Source organism: Lipophrys pholis, assembly GCF_963383615.2.
Source record: "Lipophrys pholis genome assembly, chromosome: 2".
Classification (NCBI taxonomy): Eukaryota; Metazoa; Chordata; class Actinopteri; order Blenniiformes; family Blenniidae; genus Lipophrys; species Lipophrys pholis.
The window spans coordinates 3,529,796-3,550,949 of NC_137636.1; the positions used below are offsets into that span (position 1 = coordinate 3,529,796).

The 21,154-nt window shown below is 41.7% G+C and overlaps 1 protein-coding gene across 1 annotated transcript; it reads right to left on the bottom strand.

Moving 5' to 3' along the window:
- Positions 1-1,328: 1,328 nt before the first annotated feature.
- On the bottom strand, positions 1,329-18,821 carry chrna7a (cholinergic receptor, nicotinic, alpha 7a (neuronal); the record flags this gene model as incomplete). Its single annotated transcript, XM_080458042.1, has 10 exons — positions 1,329-1,859; positions 2,358-2,467; positions 3,800-3,886; positions 5,162-5,356; positions 6,296-6,463; positions 8,428-8,507; positions 11,245-11,354; positions 13,007-13,051; positions 13,856-13,995; positions 18,767-18,821. 10 exons carry the CDS (start codon positions 18,819-18,821, stop codon positions 1,329-1,331), a joined length of 1,521 nt encoding a protein of 506 aa, XP_080314168.1.
- Between the last annotated feature and the right edge of the window lie 2,333 nt (positions 18,822-21,154).

Genomic DNA, 21,154 nt, shown 5'->3' on the forward strand with positions numbered 1-21,154 from the left:
ATCTGTAGTATTAATCTTAAAAGGTTTACAGGCCCATGAGTATAAAAATGTTGCTTGGAAGAAGGCTTGGGCTTTCATTTTTCAATGCATACTGATCAGCCATAACATTATGGTCACCTGCATAATAACGTGTAGGGGTGCTGCGATTAGCACCAACATGTGATTAGTGGCTCCTTTAAGTCCTGGAAGGTGTGAGGTGGGGTCTCCATCAACCCAGTCATCCAGAACCTTGTACCTGATTCAACTCTTTTCCACCCTTGGAGCACTTTCATAGATTCTGACCAATGCAGACTGCCGTCACTTGTCTTTTCTTTTTTTTCTTTTTTTAAGCTCCATACTGAAGGTGCCACTCGGGTGGCCACTATTAAGCAAAAGACATAGAAACCCAGATAACCATACCGAGTTCAACCTTTTTGTCAAAAACAAACACTTTTCTATCTTCAAAAAGACAAAAAAAAAAAAAAAAAGATTTAGCAACAACAATTTCCAGCTGAGTTTCTGGTATTTCATTATAAACATTCGGAAAAATTCTTTAAAATTCCTGCAAGTAAAGACACAGATTTGTAACCAGGTTCCACCTGTTTGCACGTGAAAGTGGAATTTCATGAATTGGCTCTTGGATTCTCCCTGCGTTTGAATGGTGCTCTGTAAATATACTTGCCATGCCGTCACATTAAGTCATGTATGGACGGGGAAAACAGCTTTGAAATCACGAAATGTGAAGCATTTGACTGAATTTATGAGTTTCTACTGACACCCTAAAACATAACTGGCTTGGAAGTACACATCATGTGTTTGAAAGAAAATACAATTCTGCAACTGTTAGAAACTTTTCACTCACTTGAGCAAAAATGCAGAAACAAATGCGTTTTCACTTGAAACATTGTCATGTAAATGGGGCCTAAGTAAACCAGGTACATGCGAGATAAATACCACCTTACGGGGGAAACAAACAGCAGCAGGTTTGGAGATGCTCTGTCCCAGTCGTGAAACTTGTCCATTTCAACGATGTTGACTTGAGGAGGTAACCCGTGTTGACGGTTGGGGCCTCGGAGCGACAGAGGCGGGCTTGGGATCGGGAGCTCTCAGGTTCGAGCTCCCCCAGCGGACTGGACACCATTGTGGGTCCCTGAGCGAGACCTTTGACCCGAACCAGCTCTTCGGGACGTCGGAATGTGGCCGCCTACCGATGGGTCAATGTGGAAAAAAAGAATTTCCCCAAGAAGATTAATAAAGTATGATTAGTTAGTTAGTAAAGAATTAGCTAGTGATTCACTTCACCTATCAGGGGTCATTATGTTACGGCCGATGAATGCAGTTTCTGCACATTAATCTCGAGTGAAGAAGTCTTTGGAGATGGCCTCCACGAAGTTGGGTGCGGACATGAGGATGCCGATGGTGCAGAGGATGGTGAAGACTGAGAACGCCATGAGACAGAGCCTGTCGATCACCGCCGCTGCGAACTTCCACTCGTTGCACACGGCCTCGTCCCGGTCCTGGTGATGGAAGCGCTTGGAGATGTAGCGCACCTCCTCCAGGATCCTGGCCAGCTCCAGCTCCACGTGTCCCACCGGGGAGCCGTGCGGCGCCGAAAGGAGCATCTCGTCCTCGCCCGCTCGGGCCCCCAGTCGCCCGCAGAGGACGCCGGAGTCGGGCGAGGTGGCGTGCAGAGGGTCCAGACCGCGGGCAGCCAGCATGTTGCCGTTGGTGGAGTGGGAGGCCGAGACGCTGGCGGTGAGCTCCACGCTGGTGAGGCTGCTCCGCGGACCCCTGTGGTGACAGGCGGAGCGCACCTGGTCCTCACCGGGTCGCTTCATACGGAGGAACCAGGCGCACCAGTTCAGCAAGATCACGCGAGTCTGAAGACATAACGAGGAAAGTTCATATATACAGCAGCAATCAGACAGTGTTCTACAAATCAGTGTTTAAAAAAACTAAAATGCAGGATAAAGGTTAAGTTCTATGGAAATCAAAGAAATAAATAGTGAAATTGCAAACATGAATGTTTTAAGGCCTAATTTATGCTTCATCTTTACAGATAAGAAGTCAGATTTTGATGGAGATTTTAAGGCTCATTTCAAGCATTATGTGTTCCTCCCTCCTGCAGTGTTTTGTTTAACACACTTTTTACTGAGACAAGTAAATGCACCGTTACAGTAATCCAGCCTGCTGAGAATAGATACAAGAACAAGCTTCTCACACTCGTTTGGTCAGAAAGCCTTTGATTTTTGTAAATTTTTATTAGACAGTGGTAAGATGATTTTGTTAAAAGCTGTGAAAAATGTATAATGAAATACATTTCCTATTAAATCACATTAGGATAAAAAAAAAAAAAAGCGATATGAAACAATACTCACCCACTTGGGCATCTTGCTTCCATTGGGGTCGTGGTGGTGATATTGTAAGACCAGAACTGTAGCGATCACTGACAGACCCACGATGACCATGGTGGTGGCAAAGTACTGAGCTGGGAACGAAGACATGAAGGCTTAAGCCACATATTTTTACAATAACGATGTCCAACATGAGGCATGTGGGCCAAACCTGGCCTGCAAGAGTCTCCAGTCCGGCCAAACCACCAAGAAAAATGGAAAAAATCTCAAAGAAAACAGATTTTTAAAGAAATATTCCAGGAGTAGTGGACACGACACAATCTTGAGATATCGGTGATGCTGCTAAAAAAGCTATCAAACTACCATTAGCCTCAAAGCCGTGCTGTCCGGGTGATTTTGTAAAAACACTCATGATTCAACAGCAGAAGAAGGTTTTTTTTCAGTGTATTTCGCACCAGAAGGTTTCTTTGAAATTGGCTGCATGTTGTGATTGTCGTCTTTTTCCGCAATGATTGTCTGGTTTGCCGAAAAATACATACATTTTCATCACAGACACTCGGTGCCACGACAAAAAAAAACCAATAAAGTTTAAATCTACAGTGTCAAACTTAGATCAGTTCAGAGACCACTAAAAGCCTAATTTCATTTTAAGAAGACCAGACAGGTAAAATAATGCCATAATAACCTTCACATTTAAACTTCATGAAGTTATTGGAAAATGTTGAGCCTGTACACACGGGATGAAATTGTGGCTGTTTTCCAAGAGTTTTTATTTTATTTTGGTTTTGTCTACCGTCAGTGTTTGAAGAGAAAACACTTTTTTTTTTGTGTGTTTTCATTTTGAAAGGTTCTGCGTTTCGATGGAAACATTTTGAAAATGATGTATAATTACACAAAAATGGCAGAAACACTGAAAACGATGTAGTTTTCCTATATAGCCACTAGTGGGTGCTGCATTTCTGTGATAGAACCACCTATGTATGATGCATGCAGAGAACAATACACTATAAACATTGAAGCTTGTTCAAACTGTCTTCCTTTGTCATTTTGGTCCGCTCAGTATCTGTTAGAAATAAAAGGTGTCTCCATGTATGCAGATGATGGTCTCATATTTATCCACTTTGTTAGAGAAGCGCTGTTACATTCGAGAGTGAAGCGCAGACACTGCATTTATTGTTGTGCAGCTCTTGCGCATCCGTAGAATGAGTTAATACGACCGTGGTGCGAATGCGCAGTAGCAGCAGCTCAGTAAAGTTCAGTCATCGCTGTTTCTATGGAGACGGAGTCGGAACATTCTCAGTGGCTCCGAGCGCCGTTGTCGTGTAAGCAGACGCCGAAAACACGACGAAAGTAAAACGTTATGTAAACGAGACCTGAAACGGGTGGATTCGTCTTAATGCAAAGTTCAGTTTCCATTAACAGCCGTGAGCGACTCTGCTGACTGTAGCTTTTGTACTGTAGCTTACCGATCAAAGGGACCGAGTCTGACGTGGCGGGCATGATTTCAGCCACCAGCAGCATGAAGACGGTCAGGGAGAGCAGGACAGTGATGCCTGAGAACGACATCGAATCTCAAAGTCACTTCAGGAAAAACTATTTACGTCACAGAGTTATAACAAGTACAAGTCACCAGTCATCACATGACACCAGAGTCCTCAGTCACAAATCAGCATAAAACGGACGATTTAAGTTAAAAACAAACACTTTTCCATCATCATCATCATCATCATCATCATCAAAAAAAAAAAAAGATTTAGCCACAACAATTTCAGGCTGAGTTGTTTCTGGCACTCAATTTTATTATTTCTCTTTCCTTCGGAATTCATTCCACATGACATGGAGAATCATCCTTGTTTTGAACCTCTCTGCCCGAACAGGCTCTGCATAACAAATCAAATCTAAAAGAAAATCCCGCTGAAGCAGCAGAGGCTTTTCGTGTCGACAGGACAGGCTCCCACTAACAAGACGACTTTTCTGAGCCGCCGGGTGTTTTAGAATCAAAGAGTGGCTTTTCAGGAGGATTAAGACTCACGTCTTTGTTAACTTAATTTAGATTTCACCACATTACTTCGTCAAAGAAGTCCAAAAAAAGATCTCACGTCAATGAAGACTTAGAAGAAGATGACAGCAAAGACTAATAGAAGACACAGAAGACAAAAAAGAAGAGAATGATGAAGAGAAAGAGAAACAAGAAGAAGAGGGAGAGGGAGAAGAGGAACAAGAAGAGGAAGAAGAAGAAGAACAACAACAACAACAACAAATAAAGCATGTTCTACGTCTCACATTACGCCACATTGAACAACTTTATCTGGTGACGTGACTCGTTCACTTTCTTTAGAATCCACAGAATACATGATTAAATTGTAATGTTCAACATTGAGATAGTTGCTGCTGATCAGCTGACTAGATGGTATATTTAAAGAAAAACTGACACTGAGCTTTCAAAATAAATGTCCAATACTTGAGAAAGTTGTTTTCAGGATTCCCTTTAACAAGTCATACGATATATAGTATTAGAGTGATGGTCAACAGCATGAACAGAAATCCAGGTAGAAATTTATCCAGTTTCTGGACTATTTGTTCTGGAAATGATTTAATGTGTGTGAATGTGTTCAATATAATGCTTTTCAACACGTTTCATCATGTGGAAACGGCAGAAAAAATGTGTTTCAGACTGATTTTAAATGAATGAGAAATACATACTGGGGTGTGTCGCTTCAATGAAACGCCCCCATGAGGAAACAGAAAAACATTAACCTTGTTTTGTGTGTGTGTGTGTGTGTGTGTGTGTGTGTGTGTGTGTGTGTGTGTGTGTGTGTGTGTGTTACCCAGTGAGATCTTCTCTCCAGAGTCTGCAGGCAGGAGGAAGACGAGCAGGGCCAGAGTGGAGATGAGGACGCAGGGGATGAGCAGGTTGAGGCCGTAAAAGAGGGTCCGTCTGCGCATCACCACGGTGAAGGTGACGTCCGGGTACGGCTCCGGGCAGCATTCGTAGAAACGCTCGTTTTTCTTCCCGGAAACCTCTGTGAGAAAACAAAAAAGACGAAAAGGTTAAAACCAAATTTTAAAAAAAGGGAAGGAGGAGTTCTCACGCCCCAAGTACCAAGCAACTAAAAGACCTTCCATAAAATCCTGTCACATTTTAAATTTCAGAGGTTCAGAGCTGATGTAAAGACCACATGTGGCGGTGATCTGGGCCGGAGTTGACAAAAAACAAAGTTTGTGTTGTTTGGATCAAATATGGGGAAAAAAAAGTCGACTTCAGTGTGAATGACACCTGAACCGCCTTCATCCATTGCCCAATGGGGACATTCCATTTTAAGGCCTCATTTCCACAACCTTTCAAGTGAAAATACATCTTTTTGTGTTTCCATTTTGGAAAAGTTTCACATTTACACAGCAATGTTTTGACAACGGATGAGCCGGACCGGTGAAATAGTGCCAGAATAACCTTTAAAAAAAAAAAAAAAAGATGTCTTAAGACGGAAACGTCAAAAACGCTGAAAACGATTCGTTCAGCCTGCCAGGCTGTTGGTTGTTTTTGTAATGAAACCACACACACATGCATGCAGAGAACAATACGCTATAAACATTAACAATTAAGTTAATTAAAAAGTTGCTTTTTCGCCGTTCCCACGGAGTCGGAGTCTTTTCGAAAAGTTAAACGTAGGTAGCCATTTTCAGAAAGCTGCGTTTTCAGAGGCTCTGAGCACCGTTGTCGTGACAACGCACACCCAAAACTCTACAAAAGTTTTCTGTCGTCCCTTAAAAATGTTCTCTTGTCTAAATCGACAATATTCCAGTAAAAAAACCAAGCAGAAGCCGCCTTGTAGAGGGAAATCTTCCAGCACAATGCACATAATACAACGTCCAGGTTCTTACAGTTCAACGGGTCCAAAGAAAGAGAAACGGACCTCGCGGAAGCTTTTAGAAGAACTTCCTTGTCCATGGTGGTCACTCACCGACCAGATCCCACTCCCCATTGGCCGTGTAGTCAGTGACGTCCGCCTCCTGCATCTTGAGGTCGAGGGACCAGCCGTCGTACGTCCAGGAGCCGAACTTCAGGTCACATCTCTGGATGTCGAAGGGGAACCAGCGGACGTCGATGGAGCAGGTGCTCTTGAAGATCCCTGTTGGGAAGATGGGAGTGAACAGCTGTTGCTGGGAGAACTTCACACTTCTAATGGAATGCCTGTTCAACTGGTTTTACACAAAGAGATGAGAGAAACGCCGGAACGAGAGGAACGGAGTCGGAGTGCAATCCGTCCTCTCACGAGTAAGAAAATTCAATATGACAGTGAGATGAAAGAGGACGATGTTTCTCCAGGAGAGCCAATCTCATTTCCATTTCTTCTTTAAAGAGATATGAGAGGCTGGCAGTAACCACAACTCTGCCGGATGATAAACACCAAGGGAAAAATGAATGAAGACGGGGAAACAGACTCTTAATAACTGGAAGGACTAAGACGAATGTCAGGAAATTCAAATGATTTGTCCGTCTCGGTCCAATCTGCATACCGTGAGACTGCTTTAATGCAGCCGAGGCGGCCGGCAGCTCTCTGAGGCCGACGAGGAACTCCACGAGGTTCATTTGGAGCGAAAATAAAAGGCAATCAGCCAACGACAGAGACGATCAATCCTGGAGACACTCAGTGATGGGCCTATTTATGTGGCGATTGATTAAGATGCTCAGGCAAAGTGGACTGGCAGGGTTTTCTTTTATTGTTCTTTTTTTGCAAGGTAAGAGAAAAGAGGGAGAGAGAGAGAGAGAGAGAGAGAGAGAGAGAGAGAGAGAGAGAGAGAGAGAGAGAGAGAGAGAGAGAGAGAGAGAGAGAGAGAGAGAGAGAGGGAGAGAGAGAGAGAGAATGTGATCACAGGTGGTAATTCTGTGTGCATCTAGAATAGAAATGTTTTTCCACTTCAGTACGTTTTATCTTTGTTTCACGTTTCAATCATACCTCGTCATATCACTTTGGGGGGCTGTTTTCCTCCTGGTTTTTCCTTACTTACAATAGAATAGAATAGAAATCCATTATCATGAAAGTCGCGATCACATTAAATTCATTACAAAATAAAAGAAAGTTTGGGACGTCATTCGTGACTGATACGCACAGTGATTCTTGTGCATTACTACTATTATGAACAGAATCGTTATGTTTTTTACTTTATCAATCCCGTTGTGGAAATTTTCATTTTCCCATATCGACCAATCCTATTTCTATTTGCGGTCGGCGGCCATATGAGCACAGAGCTCCTGGGAGCTGAATCGGGGGTCAAGGGTCACGCTCAGGGACCCACGGCGGTGATCCGTTTGTTGTGTGGATCAAACCTGCAAAGAACGTCCGATTCCAAGTCCGCCTCTCTTTCAGGACCCATTTGTGGACAGACTAATCACTTTCAATACAAACCATTTCATTTGTGCATTGATCATGGAGGCAGCTTGTTAATGCAGCCCAAAAAAATTAATAAATCGATGCGCTTAAAAATGACCATTAAAATCTGATAACTGATTGCAATCATATTCATTTAATAGATATGAAAGTGACGTTTAATCGATATGAAGTGACATTCATTTAATTATATAGATGTAGAATCACTCTATCTATAAGATAACAGAAAACCCCATTTGAGTTCCAGTCCATTCAATGTTCTTGTATGTTTTTACAGCTTTAAATCAGGGGTGTCGAACACATTTTAGTTTCGAGGGCCACATTCAGCCCAGTTTCATCCTGGGTGGATTGGTAAAATGGGGATATAATAACCTTTTAAATTTAAACTTCAAAGTTTTTCTATGTCATGGTGCAGAGTATACGGGATAAAAATGTCTACATCTTCACAAAACTCCACAATTACTCCTGAAAATTATCCAATCTCAACATAAAGCCAATTTTAATTTTAATTCTGGTGCAAAATACTGTGAAATGTCCCCTCAAAAATAACTGTTGCATTATGGGTGATTTAACAAACTAATAATTGACACCCCTGTTTTAAACACCGTCTATAAATATGAATAAATATATAGCATATATAAATATGTGCCCCACTCAGTTACTTGCAGGAGATTTCCACTGACATGAAGTTGTGAGTGTCTCACCTGGAGGTAAGTAGGAGCAGGAGCCTGAGGACTTGACCAGGATGTTGGTGTGGTAGGTGGCATCGAACCGCTCGTCTGCACTGCAGGAAACACGGAAACGACACGTCACTGGGAGGCACGTTACAGAATTCATTCACTGATGCATCCTTGAGGAGAAAAATTTTATTCATTGAACTACTTGAAAATGGAACATTTCAGCCCGAGGAAGCTGAAGGAGGCTTTGTCCAGACTTTTTTGAGAAATAAACCATAAGCTCACTTGTTTGTACCAAACCAAGAACTTTATTTCTACATGCCTCTTGTCTTGTCTCTGAAACGTGTATTTTACAGCTCAGTTTGTAAAGAAGTAGGAAAAACACTTTTGTCTAATTATTATCATCATTATTATTATTATTTTTGTCTAATTATTGTAATTATTTTTTTCGTCATTCTTTTTTCTATATTTATGATTTTTTTTGCAATTCATGTATAAATGTACCTATATTCATACTGCTGAAGTGTATATAAACTCATTCAAACACAGAGACAGTAATGAAGGAGCAGGAAAAATATAAGCTTATTTAAAGGATTATTTAAGGGAAGCATTTTTCTATCGTTTTTGGGGTTTTTAAATCTTACTTTTGTCAGAACAGAAGCAATACACACTTCAAAGCGCAGCTCAACTTTTCAATCATGTATTCGTTCTTACCAATTTACCACAATTACATTTAAAAAAAACTAAACAAGATCAAATGGTACCAAATATGGTCTCATATCTGAGAACAGGGTTTATCATGAGGATAAGTTAAGCAGAGCTGTGAACACAGAGGGGAACGGATGCTGTAGTAGAGGAATACAAATAATACTAGTCGTTACTGCTGCAGACTAGGAGCCACAAAGAGCCGAATCCGAGGCGACATTTCCCCGGAGACGGTGATTCGGTGGGTACTATCCCTCTCCTCACCCGCTCTGAATAAACTCCCCAGAGAGTGAGACAGAGCCGAGCTGCAGCGATTCAGAAAGCCTCAAATCAAGATTTTCCTGAGTTCTAACAGAGGAAAAGCCGCACAGTGCCGCTTTTCATAATTAGCTGATGCCTTCAATCTGTTTTTCTCATTTATTTCAAAGGTTTGATTGTCATTTATATGACGCCGTTTCAAGTGAAAGGCATCGCTCTTGCGGTTTCACTTCTGAAAACATTCACACTGACTCAACAACGGCAGAAACGCCGAAAACAACGTATCACATCAGACTGAATCGCCGTTTGGTAGCAAAGACCTTCAGCCTTAACCTTCTTTAATCGACTCAATACGACATCTTGTGGTGCAAACTTTGTATTGCAAGTCCTTTAACTCATCACAGAAATGTGACAAAAGGAAGCGTAAATATGTGTATGTTATTATGTGCCACATGCAGGATTAGTTTGTCATTTCTGATTCAGAAAAGCTTCATGTTGAACATAATTTAATTAGCATGCCAGGCCATGAGAACATGAGAGAACAACACGCTATAAACATTAGCAATGGGAGACCATGGACGTTCGTATGGACAGCGTTTCCGCCGTCTACACGGTCACTGTGCCCAAGCGCTTCCAGAAAGTGCCGTTTCGCCCGTTTACATGTTTACAGTTTTCGAAAACTTCCCCTTTTGGAGCCTTTTTTCATAAAGTTGCGCTCTCAGTGGCTCCGACCACCGTTGTCATGGAAACACACGCCCCAAAACACTGCAAAAGTTTTGCGTTTTCACTTGAAATCGTTGCCGTGCAAACAAGCCAGGCTTAATGGTGAACAGCAATTTCCAACACGAGTATATTACATGATAAAACCTTTTTTTTATTGTACACAGAAGGTTTATTCATTCGTCTAAATGATTTATGGCTTCACACTGCAACTAACGAGAGGAGCAGCACCAATCCTCCAGAGAAACGTTCCCGCTCACCTTTCAGGATAATAAGCCACTGAAGTATTGATTAAGTTATGCTAATATCACAGAAAGTTAAGGGAGGAACGGATTAAATTTGTGGGATAACCAAGGTAGAGAGAGAGAGAGAGAGAGAGAGAGAGAGAGAGAGAGAGAGAGAGAGAGAGCAGACATACACTCCTCTTCATAGAGTGAAACTATTTCACTAGAAGACTGAATTAAAAAAACATTGAATGTCTTTAATCTGACTCAATTTATAAACTCTAAGGTCGATTTGTATACACCAGATTGCCAATCGTAGTTCGAATGCAGGATATCCACAATTTATTCATTGAGAAATCTTCCCTCTTCCCCTGTAAAGAGGCACGATGTTAAATTTGTGCCATGAGTCAGTTTGTTCTTTGCTAGAAATGTTGTAATGTGTGTGATTCATTCCACTTTTACTCCTCTCAATCCTTCATGGATTTTCTTTTAGACTTGGATGTGATGGTTTTTCTTTGTATTAGCTTTAAAGTCTTGAAGGATGTAAATGTCCTTCAACATGTGGGAAATGTTCGTTTTCTACACATTTAAATGAGTTTCCGTTTCAGGACCCGTTTACGCGGTCTCAAGTCAAAATGCAAGACTTTCATTGCGTGTTGGGGGTCGCTGAACCTGACAACGGTGTTTAGATTGACTGAAAACACAACTATTTTTAAAACACGCCGACTCTGAGAAAGAAAATTGCCCATGCAGTACCCGATAGAAGGCTTGTACCAAATTGCTTAGTTAAATCCAAGTGGAGCGGGGAATCACTGTCGGCAGCAATGTGATGAGTAATGCACTGAGATTCCCAAACTGCAGAGGACAGGGTCTGCATGCCTGGTCTCCTCCTTCGTGTCCAGTTTCAGCCCCGCAGGTCCGCGTGAACAACGCCCACCTGTTATAGAGCAGAATGTCAGGCTTCCAGATGAGATGGTCCGGAAATCTCAGGTTGTTCACACCAGGGTAGCCTGCCTCGTCCCACTTGAGGAAGGGGTCGACCCAGTGCTGTGGGGGGGGGGGGAACATAAATTTTCACGCTGTAATCCAACAGCTTCACAGCACGGTCTATAAAAGACAAAATAAATATATGTTGGCAGCAGATGTAGGTAATTTAATGCGGCGACATGCCACCATATGGAGTTTAATGTCTTTGCAGCGCCTCTGAGAATTATGGAATTCAAAGACGATATGAGGAATTCCACTTCATAATCACACAGGAGGAAAGATCACGGGCTGTTATTTTATATTTATAACATCCGGAGGACGACGGGACTGCATGTTGGTAATTTATCCGCTGGTTCAGCGCCAGCACCCCAGACTTGATTTACTAAGACCCCGTTTACACGACGAAAAACATTTCAAGTGAAAACGCATTATTTTAGTTTTTCATGTCAGAAAGCTTCTGCGTTTTGATTGTTTTCAAAAAGTTCCATCTTAGGAACCGTTTGCAAAACATGATTTGAAAAGTGCTGTTAATCACAATTAACTCACAAAGTTACACGATGAACTAATTGAAGATCTTAATATCTACTAATATCTTTGATTTGATAGGCCGGTGTCAGTGTCGGGCTCTCAGATGAGAGGCGGTGCGTTGCGATGGTTGATTCTGCAGACAGAGTTAAGCGACTCCTCGGATGATTTAAGGCCGGACGAACGGCCTCGACACGGCTCGCTGACACTGCAGCTGCAGGGAAGACGTACGGTCACACAATGAAACATAAAACGTGGAGTGGGGGTCAGTCCTGAGGACGACCGCCGGGCTCCAGGACGAGGGAATCACACGCTCCAGCACAGACAAACACTCGGAGGGACGACTGAGACAAATAACGTTTTCTTTTCCTCCTCATTTTCTTTGAATCACAAAAGATCTGAGAAAGTAAAACAGTCGACAGAAGTTTATATCAAACCAGAAGTCACTTTAAACACATTTGGACAATTTCTCTCGAAAGTCTGAACTGATTCCTCAGTTTGGATCTCATCATTGAGTCAACAGGAGAGGTTGGATTTTTTTTGTATATGTTTTTAAATTATTAAAAACTAATTGTTTTCTTTTTTTCCCTTTTATTTTAATTTTTTGACACTTTAAATGTTTTCTATATTTTAGATTTATAACTTTTCATAAATTGTAAAATATATATATATGGAGAGTTATTTTTCAAAAATTTTCCTTTTTATTATTTTGGATTTTTTTTTCTTATCATTTTCAAAATGTCTATCAAAAATATTCTTTTAAATTTTCTTTAAGATTTAAAATTTCTTTTTTTTTATTTTTTTTATTGTTTTTGTATTTATTTTGTACGTCTTTAAGTTTTTAATTGTGTTGTGTATTTCAGGGTGCAGCCCTTTTGAGTCCCAGTGATTCTTTTGCGTCCTTTATGAATAAAGATGATTGGATATCAATAACTCAATCACTCTCAATCCACTCGATTATCACAAGTTTGTTTTTTCTGAACAATTTTCTGGGGGGGGGGGGGGGGGGGGGGGGGGTAAAGCCTGGTTCTGCATCCAACTAATAAAACCCTTAAGTAGGGATTTATCCTAACAAATGATAATAAAGACCATCTAAATTAAATATCTGAACCTTCAGACTTAAAGCATCATATTATTGATGCAGTGCCCAATAAGATGAATGAAATCAGGGAAGAACCATCTTTTACCATCTGTAGCCAAATGTTGGTTGTTAAAACCTGGTTCTTCTCATCCTGTTGAAGAAACAAAGAGATTCATTAATGCTATTGCTCAATTATATTACATTATTTTTCCTCAGTGAAACCTCATAGAACAATCACCAAAATATGAGTCAATTGAATATTTGACTCTAAAATGAAAGATAGATCTACGATTCAAGACTTTAAAATTCATATCAAGGACACTGGAAGCTGCTTCACTCGTAACCTCCAGGATTCAATTTTGTCTGAAGCCACGATTTAAAGAACGTGGCAGTTCTGAAAGTAGACGCGGTAATAAAATGGACTTTACTTATCTAATGCAGCTTCAGCAGTCTGAAAGTGAGTTTACGCCCCAACGGTGACGGTGAGAGACCAAACCCCCAAAACTGGGGATTGAAATACGACACGCTCCATCCACTGATCCATACTTGTTTGTCGAGCGGAAACATGGGATCATTTTAAATTATTTGTTTTTTTTACTCATCAGCTCGGGTGGCTCCATAAAGAAAGTTAAAGAAAAACAAACCCTCCCCTCGCCTGCTGTGCCAGAGCTTCACGCTGAAATGACATTCTGAATGTTCCGACACGAAACGTCTCCATGCAGGCGAAAGATAATTGAAGCCCTTGATCAGCTCAATTGCTCCGATTAACAATGGGATTGACTCGACTCGTACGGCGGGATTGTTCCTCTGCATGGGAATTGATTTCAGCTGTGACATTCGTTGCGATTTACAACTGAGCGTTCACTACGATCACAGAGCGATGTGCAGTAGATTAAAAAACAAGAGAACATGCAAAGTGCAGAGAGAGAAAAAAAAGAAAAGAAAAGGGACACACCACGTCCATGATCTGCATGAGACTCAAGCTGAACTCTATGGTGAGACTATCAGAGTCATTGACGACTGGTCTCTCCAGATAGTTGTAGTCCCTCATCAGCTCATTCAGGAGTCGGCGCTGGTTCGGTCCCTGCTGAGAGACTAGACGAGACGTGATCACTCAGTAAGACGCGCTCTGTTTTAATGAAAGTCGTCCTGCTGCACAAAAAAGGTGTTAAAGATACAGATTAGCATTTATATACAGTAATGGAATCATTCAGAGTTAAACAATTTGAACTATGATCATCCTACCACCTGTTGGATCTACAATAATTGGTTAAGGAAACGGTGTGTGTGTGTGTGTGTGTGTGTGTGTGTGTGTGTGTGTGTGTGTGTGTGTGTGTGTGTGTGTGTGTGTCGTCTGTCCTTACAAACATCTTGTTTGGTGACTCTGCCCCTCATTATCATCATCATTATCACACACTGCTGTTTACACATTTGAGTTATGGAGCGACTCTGGCAGCATCACATCACTTCACTAATAGCCAGAACCCAATCATCCTAAACCTCCTATGAGGAGCACATTTTCCTGAAGATCTGGCAGAGTGTGTTTTCTGTAGGATTCTCCTCATTCTCTCGGTCCCCGGCTGCTTCCTGTTCTTTCATAACAACAACCCAAAAAAAGAAAGAGCTGAAAGAAAGCTTGTCTTTGTCCTCTGCTGAATCCCCCCTGGAGCCCCCCCCCCCCCCCCCCCCCCCCCCGGTCCCACCATAATCAAATTACAGTGCGAGTATCAGCGAGATAACAGTAATGTGTTCTTCTTCTAACATGTACTCGAGTATATCTGCCGACATCTGATCACACGGGGGACGTTGCTGTGTTGCTGGAAAAATAATCCAACCCACAAAACGAGGGAGGAGCAGAGTCTCCCCATCTTTTTAATCAAATTTAACAGCTTCACTAATGTCAGACGTTGACGAGGGCTTTATGTACCTCAGACATGTCCTCACAGTCACATTTACCCCAACAAGACTTGCTCTCCATCTGGATCTTTAAACCTCGCTCACCTTAAAACCGCCATCAACCAGAGCCTGTAAAGTGCCGACAGAAAAACCTAAGTCAGTCATCACCATTAAATGAATTGCCTCAATCAACAAGTTCCAAGTTCGGAGCAGGTCTGAGTGAATGTAAAGAGACAAAGGATATATCTGAAGGGACACAATGAGATTGTAAATAAAATGGCAGAAACCTGACATTTTGTTGACAGTGTAGCTGCGATCTGTAAATTCTGAGGTGTCCAGCAGTGGAGTTTGCTATGACTGGTTTTAGCGCTTATGGCACAGTTCTGGTCCGGATTGAAGAGACGATCTTCAAGCTTTTGGTGACGCTCCAAAGTTTGTTGAGTAAAAACCTGATGCTTAAAATGAATTCAGTCATCTTTAAACAAGTGTGTCACACTAAATGTGTTGTTGATAACAACCTGCTGTTTATTGTTTTGACTCCACTACTGTGTAGGAGCCAACAGATTCAGCCTTTGTTAACCATTCCCCATTCAGCTTCTTCCAGTGACTCAACACGGCATCTTGTGGTGCAAACAGGTATTGCAATAGTTAACGGGCTGCTTAAAGTCAGAAAACTTGCTCATTCTGGTTCGTAGACCAACAACAAAAAAACATCCTATGAGATGAGACGCAGCGCATCTTAAAAGGTGTTGGTGTTGAGTCACCCGAGTGTTTGTCAATCCTTCGCCGAGATTCCAAAGTGGCTCGTTATTAGTTGATGAATGCAGATTTGAGGGAAACACGTTGGTGACAACGGGGCTTCAACCTGCAACTTCAACTTTACCACTGTGTAGTCGCAAAGACGTTTCACCACCGTCTTTGCGTTCAGTAGTATTCCTCCTTCTGCTTTAGTGACTGAAAACACCATCTGGTGGACAAAACCTGAACTGAAAGCGAGAAAGTGTTGGGGTGGATTCAGAAACTGAAACGAGCAGCATCATAAAATTGTCTTAAAAAAAAAACATCAAAACTGTTGTTTTGTTTCAATTGGTTGATTGTTTTATTTTAGACTGAGTTACATCAAGTAGAAGTATTACAAATTCTAATTCTAAAGCTAATTGGAAATTATTACATTGCGATTTTTCCCTGTTTCGATAGTCTCAAAGTGGTTTACATTATTGGAGTAGAGCTGCACCATTTTAGAGCACGACTGCCCTAAATGCACACCCACTGAGACAAAAACAACATCTCCTCCATATTATTCCCAAATTATATTGCTAATGCAATGTTCAACATCAATATCACATGTTGTGCAGCCCCAAAGTCACCGATTCATATATCTCTCTCACATCAATGGCCGAGACTGCCATGCAAGATACTCTTCTTCCAGTAAAAGCAAATTGGGGTTCAATGTTAATAGTTTTGCACAAGGACATTTTGAGACATGGACAGGGCGAGATGGGGAGTTAAACCACCAACGTTTGGACCTGAAGATGACCCACTCTCTATAGACTACTGTACCGTTTGAGCTTCGTCATCCCAGTTTAAAGATCGTTTTCGGGTTTGGGATCGTTCACGTGGCCTCACTCGGGTTCGTGTCCCTGTAGACTGGAAACAAACAGGACGTGCGGGTCGTGCGTGTTGCGACACAGCGTGAAAGGCACAAGGATGACAGTGTTACCCAGATTTTTGGGGGGACCCGTCACAATGAGGGGCTTATGGTACTTTCATGCTTCCTCACAGTGTGTTACACAACAGGAAACACCGCCTGCTCAATGTTCACTTCTTAAAGTCTTCCAATCGACACAAATGAATATCCTACAGAACTGTATTTACAAAACAAATCTGGACTGGAATCGTGAAGCATCGGCTGTTAGTGTGTGGTTGAACGTCTTCAGACAGGTGGTTTGTTTCTGTTAGCAGTGAAACATCTGACACAGCAGGTGGTGAATGGACTTAAGCAGTGCATTCACTCTGCTTCAGCAGCCTCAACACACTTCAGTTAGTCATTCTTTCACACACACACACACACAAAATTGGTGACAGCTGCCGTGCAAGGTGCTTGCACACCATTGAAATTAAATGGGATTTGCCCGATAACAGTTTGACACATGGACAGAGCAATCAGATGATTGGGAATCGAACCACCAACAATGGGAATGGAAACAAACTCAGTTCGCCAGCTAAGCCCCGCCCACCCGAGGCTATAGTGGAGAGAGGGTTATTTCTGGAGGTGATTAAAGTTTTATACTCCTACTTGTTCTGTGTGTATATTTACAACATGGTCTATGGTTTTGTTTTTTGCATGAAAAACACTTTTTGAGTGCATGTGTGAAAAATGTCCTATTTTAACAGACACCACACAAACACGTACATAAAATAAATGAAGCCCCGTTCACACCAACGTTTTCAAGTGAAAATGGAAAACATTCGTAGTATTTTGGGAGTGTGTTCACACGACAACGAGTCACTGAAAACGTAAACTTTTGAAAATGGTTCCCAAGGAGGAACTCTCTGGAAACACTTCGTGGACATGGAAATGAGGTTAAACGCAACTTTTTGAAAAAAGCTCCCAATTCCATTTCCAGGGGAAACAACTTTTTGAAAAAAGGTCAGACCCTGTCTCCATGGAAACGCAACTTTTTGAAATTGTTCCGACTGAATTTCTGTGGAAACACAAATTTTTGAAAACGCTCTGACTCCATTTCCGTGGAAACAGAGAAAAACACGACTTTTCAGAAGCACTGCTACTGCACATGTGCTACGGCCATAGTAAATAGTTGTTCTGCACGTGCTCAGTAGAACAACAATGTCTTCCTCCAGAGTGTCATGACTCACAGTCCATATTCTCCTGGGACGTGGTAGTTTTATTTTGACAGTCACTGTAATAACAGTTCAACTTGGTCATCTGTCCATATGATTGTCTGTGTTCTCACGTTGTTAATGTTTATATAATATTGTTCTCTGGCAACATGTATGTGGTTTCATGACAAAAATAACCAAAAATGCCATCTCACAGCCTGGCTAACTACATGTCAAACTACTGGTCAATATGTGTGTAACAGCCATCCATCCATCCATCCATCCATCCATCCATCCATGTGAACAGTCCATCACAGGACAAACACACACTACTAACCTCGAAACCTCTGATTTTAGACTGTGAAAGGAAACCAGATAATGATCCAGACATGCACAGAGAGAATATGGAGACTCCTCACAGACCTGGAGTCAGATTACTGTTGGAACACTACGTTCAACCATGGCTGCATCACTCAGCCTTGCTTCTTCTCTGGGTCTTTGCAACAGCTGTATTCTATAAGCTCCTCCAGCCGAGGAAATGTTAGCCTGGAGGTCAAAGCTGCCACATTCCTTCCTGTTCAAATGATCCTGACGGAAAAGGTCCGTGGTCTGAATGCATGAGGCCCAAGGAAAGACCCTGTTTGGATGGGAGGCAGCATTTAATTTAAGTAAGAAGTAAAACAGAGCATGATTGAACTTTGAGTGAGCTTGGGGGTCTCCTGGAGGACAGTCATGAGGGGTTACTATAAGTCTTGGTTTTCCATAATTGCATTTGTTTGTGTAGACCTTGTCTGTACTTTTTCTCAGCATCCATACAGAATCTCTACATGCTCCTGTGGCTGCATCTAATGTTAAAATTTGTTTTCTTCTGCACACACTTTCTTTGCAAACTCTGACTGACTGATTCAGATCAATACATTTGTGCACGTGCACTTAATGAGTACTACAAGGCAGTGCCATTAAAAAAAAAAAAAGCAAAGAAAGAAAGAAGAAGAAGAAAAAGAAGAAAACCTCAAATAATCACATGCACACGTGCTGTTTCCCGTTTGGCACAACAGGTCCAGCGCAGCGCAGATTTACGCACGGGGGGTGTCTTATTATCTCTGGACACTCATGCATGCTGGCTTACCTCCAATGGTGCAAGCGAAGGCTGCAAGAAAAAGCAGAAAACCCAGCCGCTCCATGGTGCACGGACAGAGGAGCAGGGAGACTCGGTGTGAAAGCTTGGACGGGATGCGGGAGTGGTGGTCCAGTCTGTGGGCGCGGTGCGCAGGAGAGGTGGAGAAGGGGTGTTCATTAACTCCTCCTCCTCCTCTTCCTCCTAATGAAGTGCTCCTGCCTGGCAGGACGTCACGGAGATTTGCTGTTGCATCAAAACCATTAACGCCCTATACCAGTAAATACCCCCACCCCCATTGTTTGTCTCAGACAGCAGGGGCGAGTGCAGAGTATTTAGGGCATGGAGAGAAGGCGCAATTTATTTATTTATTTATTTGTTTATTTATTTATTTATTTATTTATTTATTTATTTATTTATTTAATGATGGCACATAGGGGCTACCATTGACTCCTCTTTTCATTAGTAGGTGAGCATAAACTCTTTAATCTGGTGATACATTCATTCAATCTTTTTTTAAATTTTCTAAGTTAATTCTTTCTCTATGTAAAGATGCTTCCCATTTAAATTTCTGTGATTTCATCATTTGATTCAGTTGCAATTAAAATTGTATTTGTACAATGCCAAATCCAATACAGTCATTTCAAGGCACTTTTACAGAATAAACCATCAATTCCACTTGAGCAAGCAGATGAGATGGTGGAAAGGAAAAACGCCCCTTTAACAGGAAGAAGCCTGCAGAACCAGGCTCAGAGGTCCAGCCTCCCGAGATGAAACAGGAACCTGGTTCCACATGAGAGGAGCCTGATAGCTGAACGCTCCAAACTGCCATTCAGCAACTGCTTCTTCAAAGCAGTGATTAAGATAATGTAATGTACATTGTTTTGCATTGGAAATTGATCATATCAATCAACAGGATAACAGCATTTGTATTTATTTCTTACATGGTGTTGGCATTATATTTGTGTTATTGAATTTACCAGGTTTTTTTTACCCAGTTTTTATCTCTAAACTGCTTGAATTTCTTCTGATAGGACAGCAGTATCCATTGATCTATAATATAAATACATTTTTCTCGAACATTTTCTTCTGTTAATGCAAATGCATGTGAGACATTTTTAAAAAGTGGTCAACAGCTTATAAGAGTGTTCCTAACGCTCTTCCAGTCTTACAGCAAACACAAAGTGAAGCGTTCCCTGTGGTTTTCCTGCATCATTCCCCTCATGTTTGAAAGCTCAAATGATAATTTTCTGCATATAAAATGAGTTTGCATTGAGTCTTAGACAATAATCTGTTATTTTTCCTTTTTTAATTGAACAATGCGATGCACCAAAGGATTATTTCCAGACGTCTGAATGCACCAGCCATCAGTTCAGCAGCAGTGTGAGCATATGGTGAGATCAGAGAGGAATACGCAACTGTCAACAGGATGCAGAATGCGTCAAGAGTTCAAAGCTGTGGCGCTCATTTCACATTGGCGCTACTTGGTGTGATGTAATAAACTTCTTTGTGTCTCATCATGGAGTCTATAGAGAGAAGAAAACGTGTATATTTTACATCAGCAAGCGGTCTAAATAAGGGGTGTCAAACGTGAGGCCTGTGGGTGAAAATCGGCCCACAAAAGGCTCCAATCCGGCTAAACAACCAAAGATTACATTTTTTTTTAATTTCAAAGAAAACAGATTTTGTTCAAACAAATTTGTTGAGAGTCGCTGATAACACAAAACTGAGGCTCTGAGAAAAGTTTCACATTTGAACGTCAACGTTCTGAAAACGATGCCCGTATACATGGAAACAGCACTGTGACCCCTGCTGAGGGTTTGTGTGCCGAACAGTCTGAGTTGAAAGAGGGGCCACATGTGAGGGTCTGGGTCCTCATAAGGAGTCTTTTTTTTCTCCTTTCAACAGATGGTTTCGGTCTGGTGTTCAGTTGCTGAACGTTTACACGCCACCAAGTGATGAACGAAGGTGATTTTCTCACACTTACCGTCAGGCCTTTAGCATTCCAAGACCAAGACCTAAAGGGGCCGAGACGAATCTCGAGACCAAGACCACACTCCAGTAATTCCCAAAGCTTTTTGCCAAACAACTTTTCTTTCAATTTTCCTCCCAATGATTCGGGTTTCCTGCCACTGGAAGTGGAAGTGTTTCACAATAGAGATATCAAACCACTGCCATGTCAAATTTTATAGTAAACGTCTGATATCTCCACTGTTATTCCCATGTTAAATTATAGAAGGTTTACTCTGCGATTCTAAAGATTGAAAGCAGGTTTTCCATTTACATTCACCAAACAACACTGGTTCATACACCCCCCTTCTTCACAATGGTCTCTCTCACAAGTCTCGCTGCCTCGATGAGGTTTTATAAAAGACATGTGGCTTTAATACTCCGGAGACG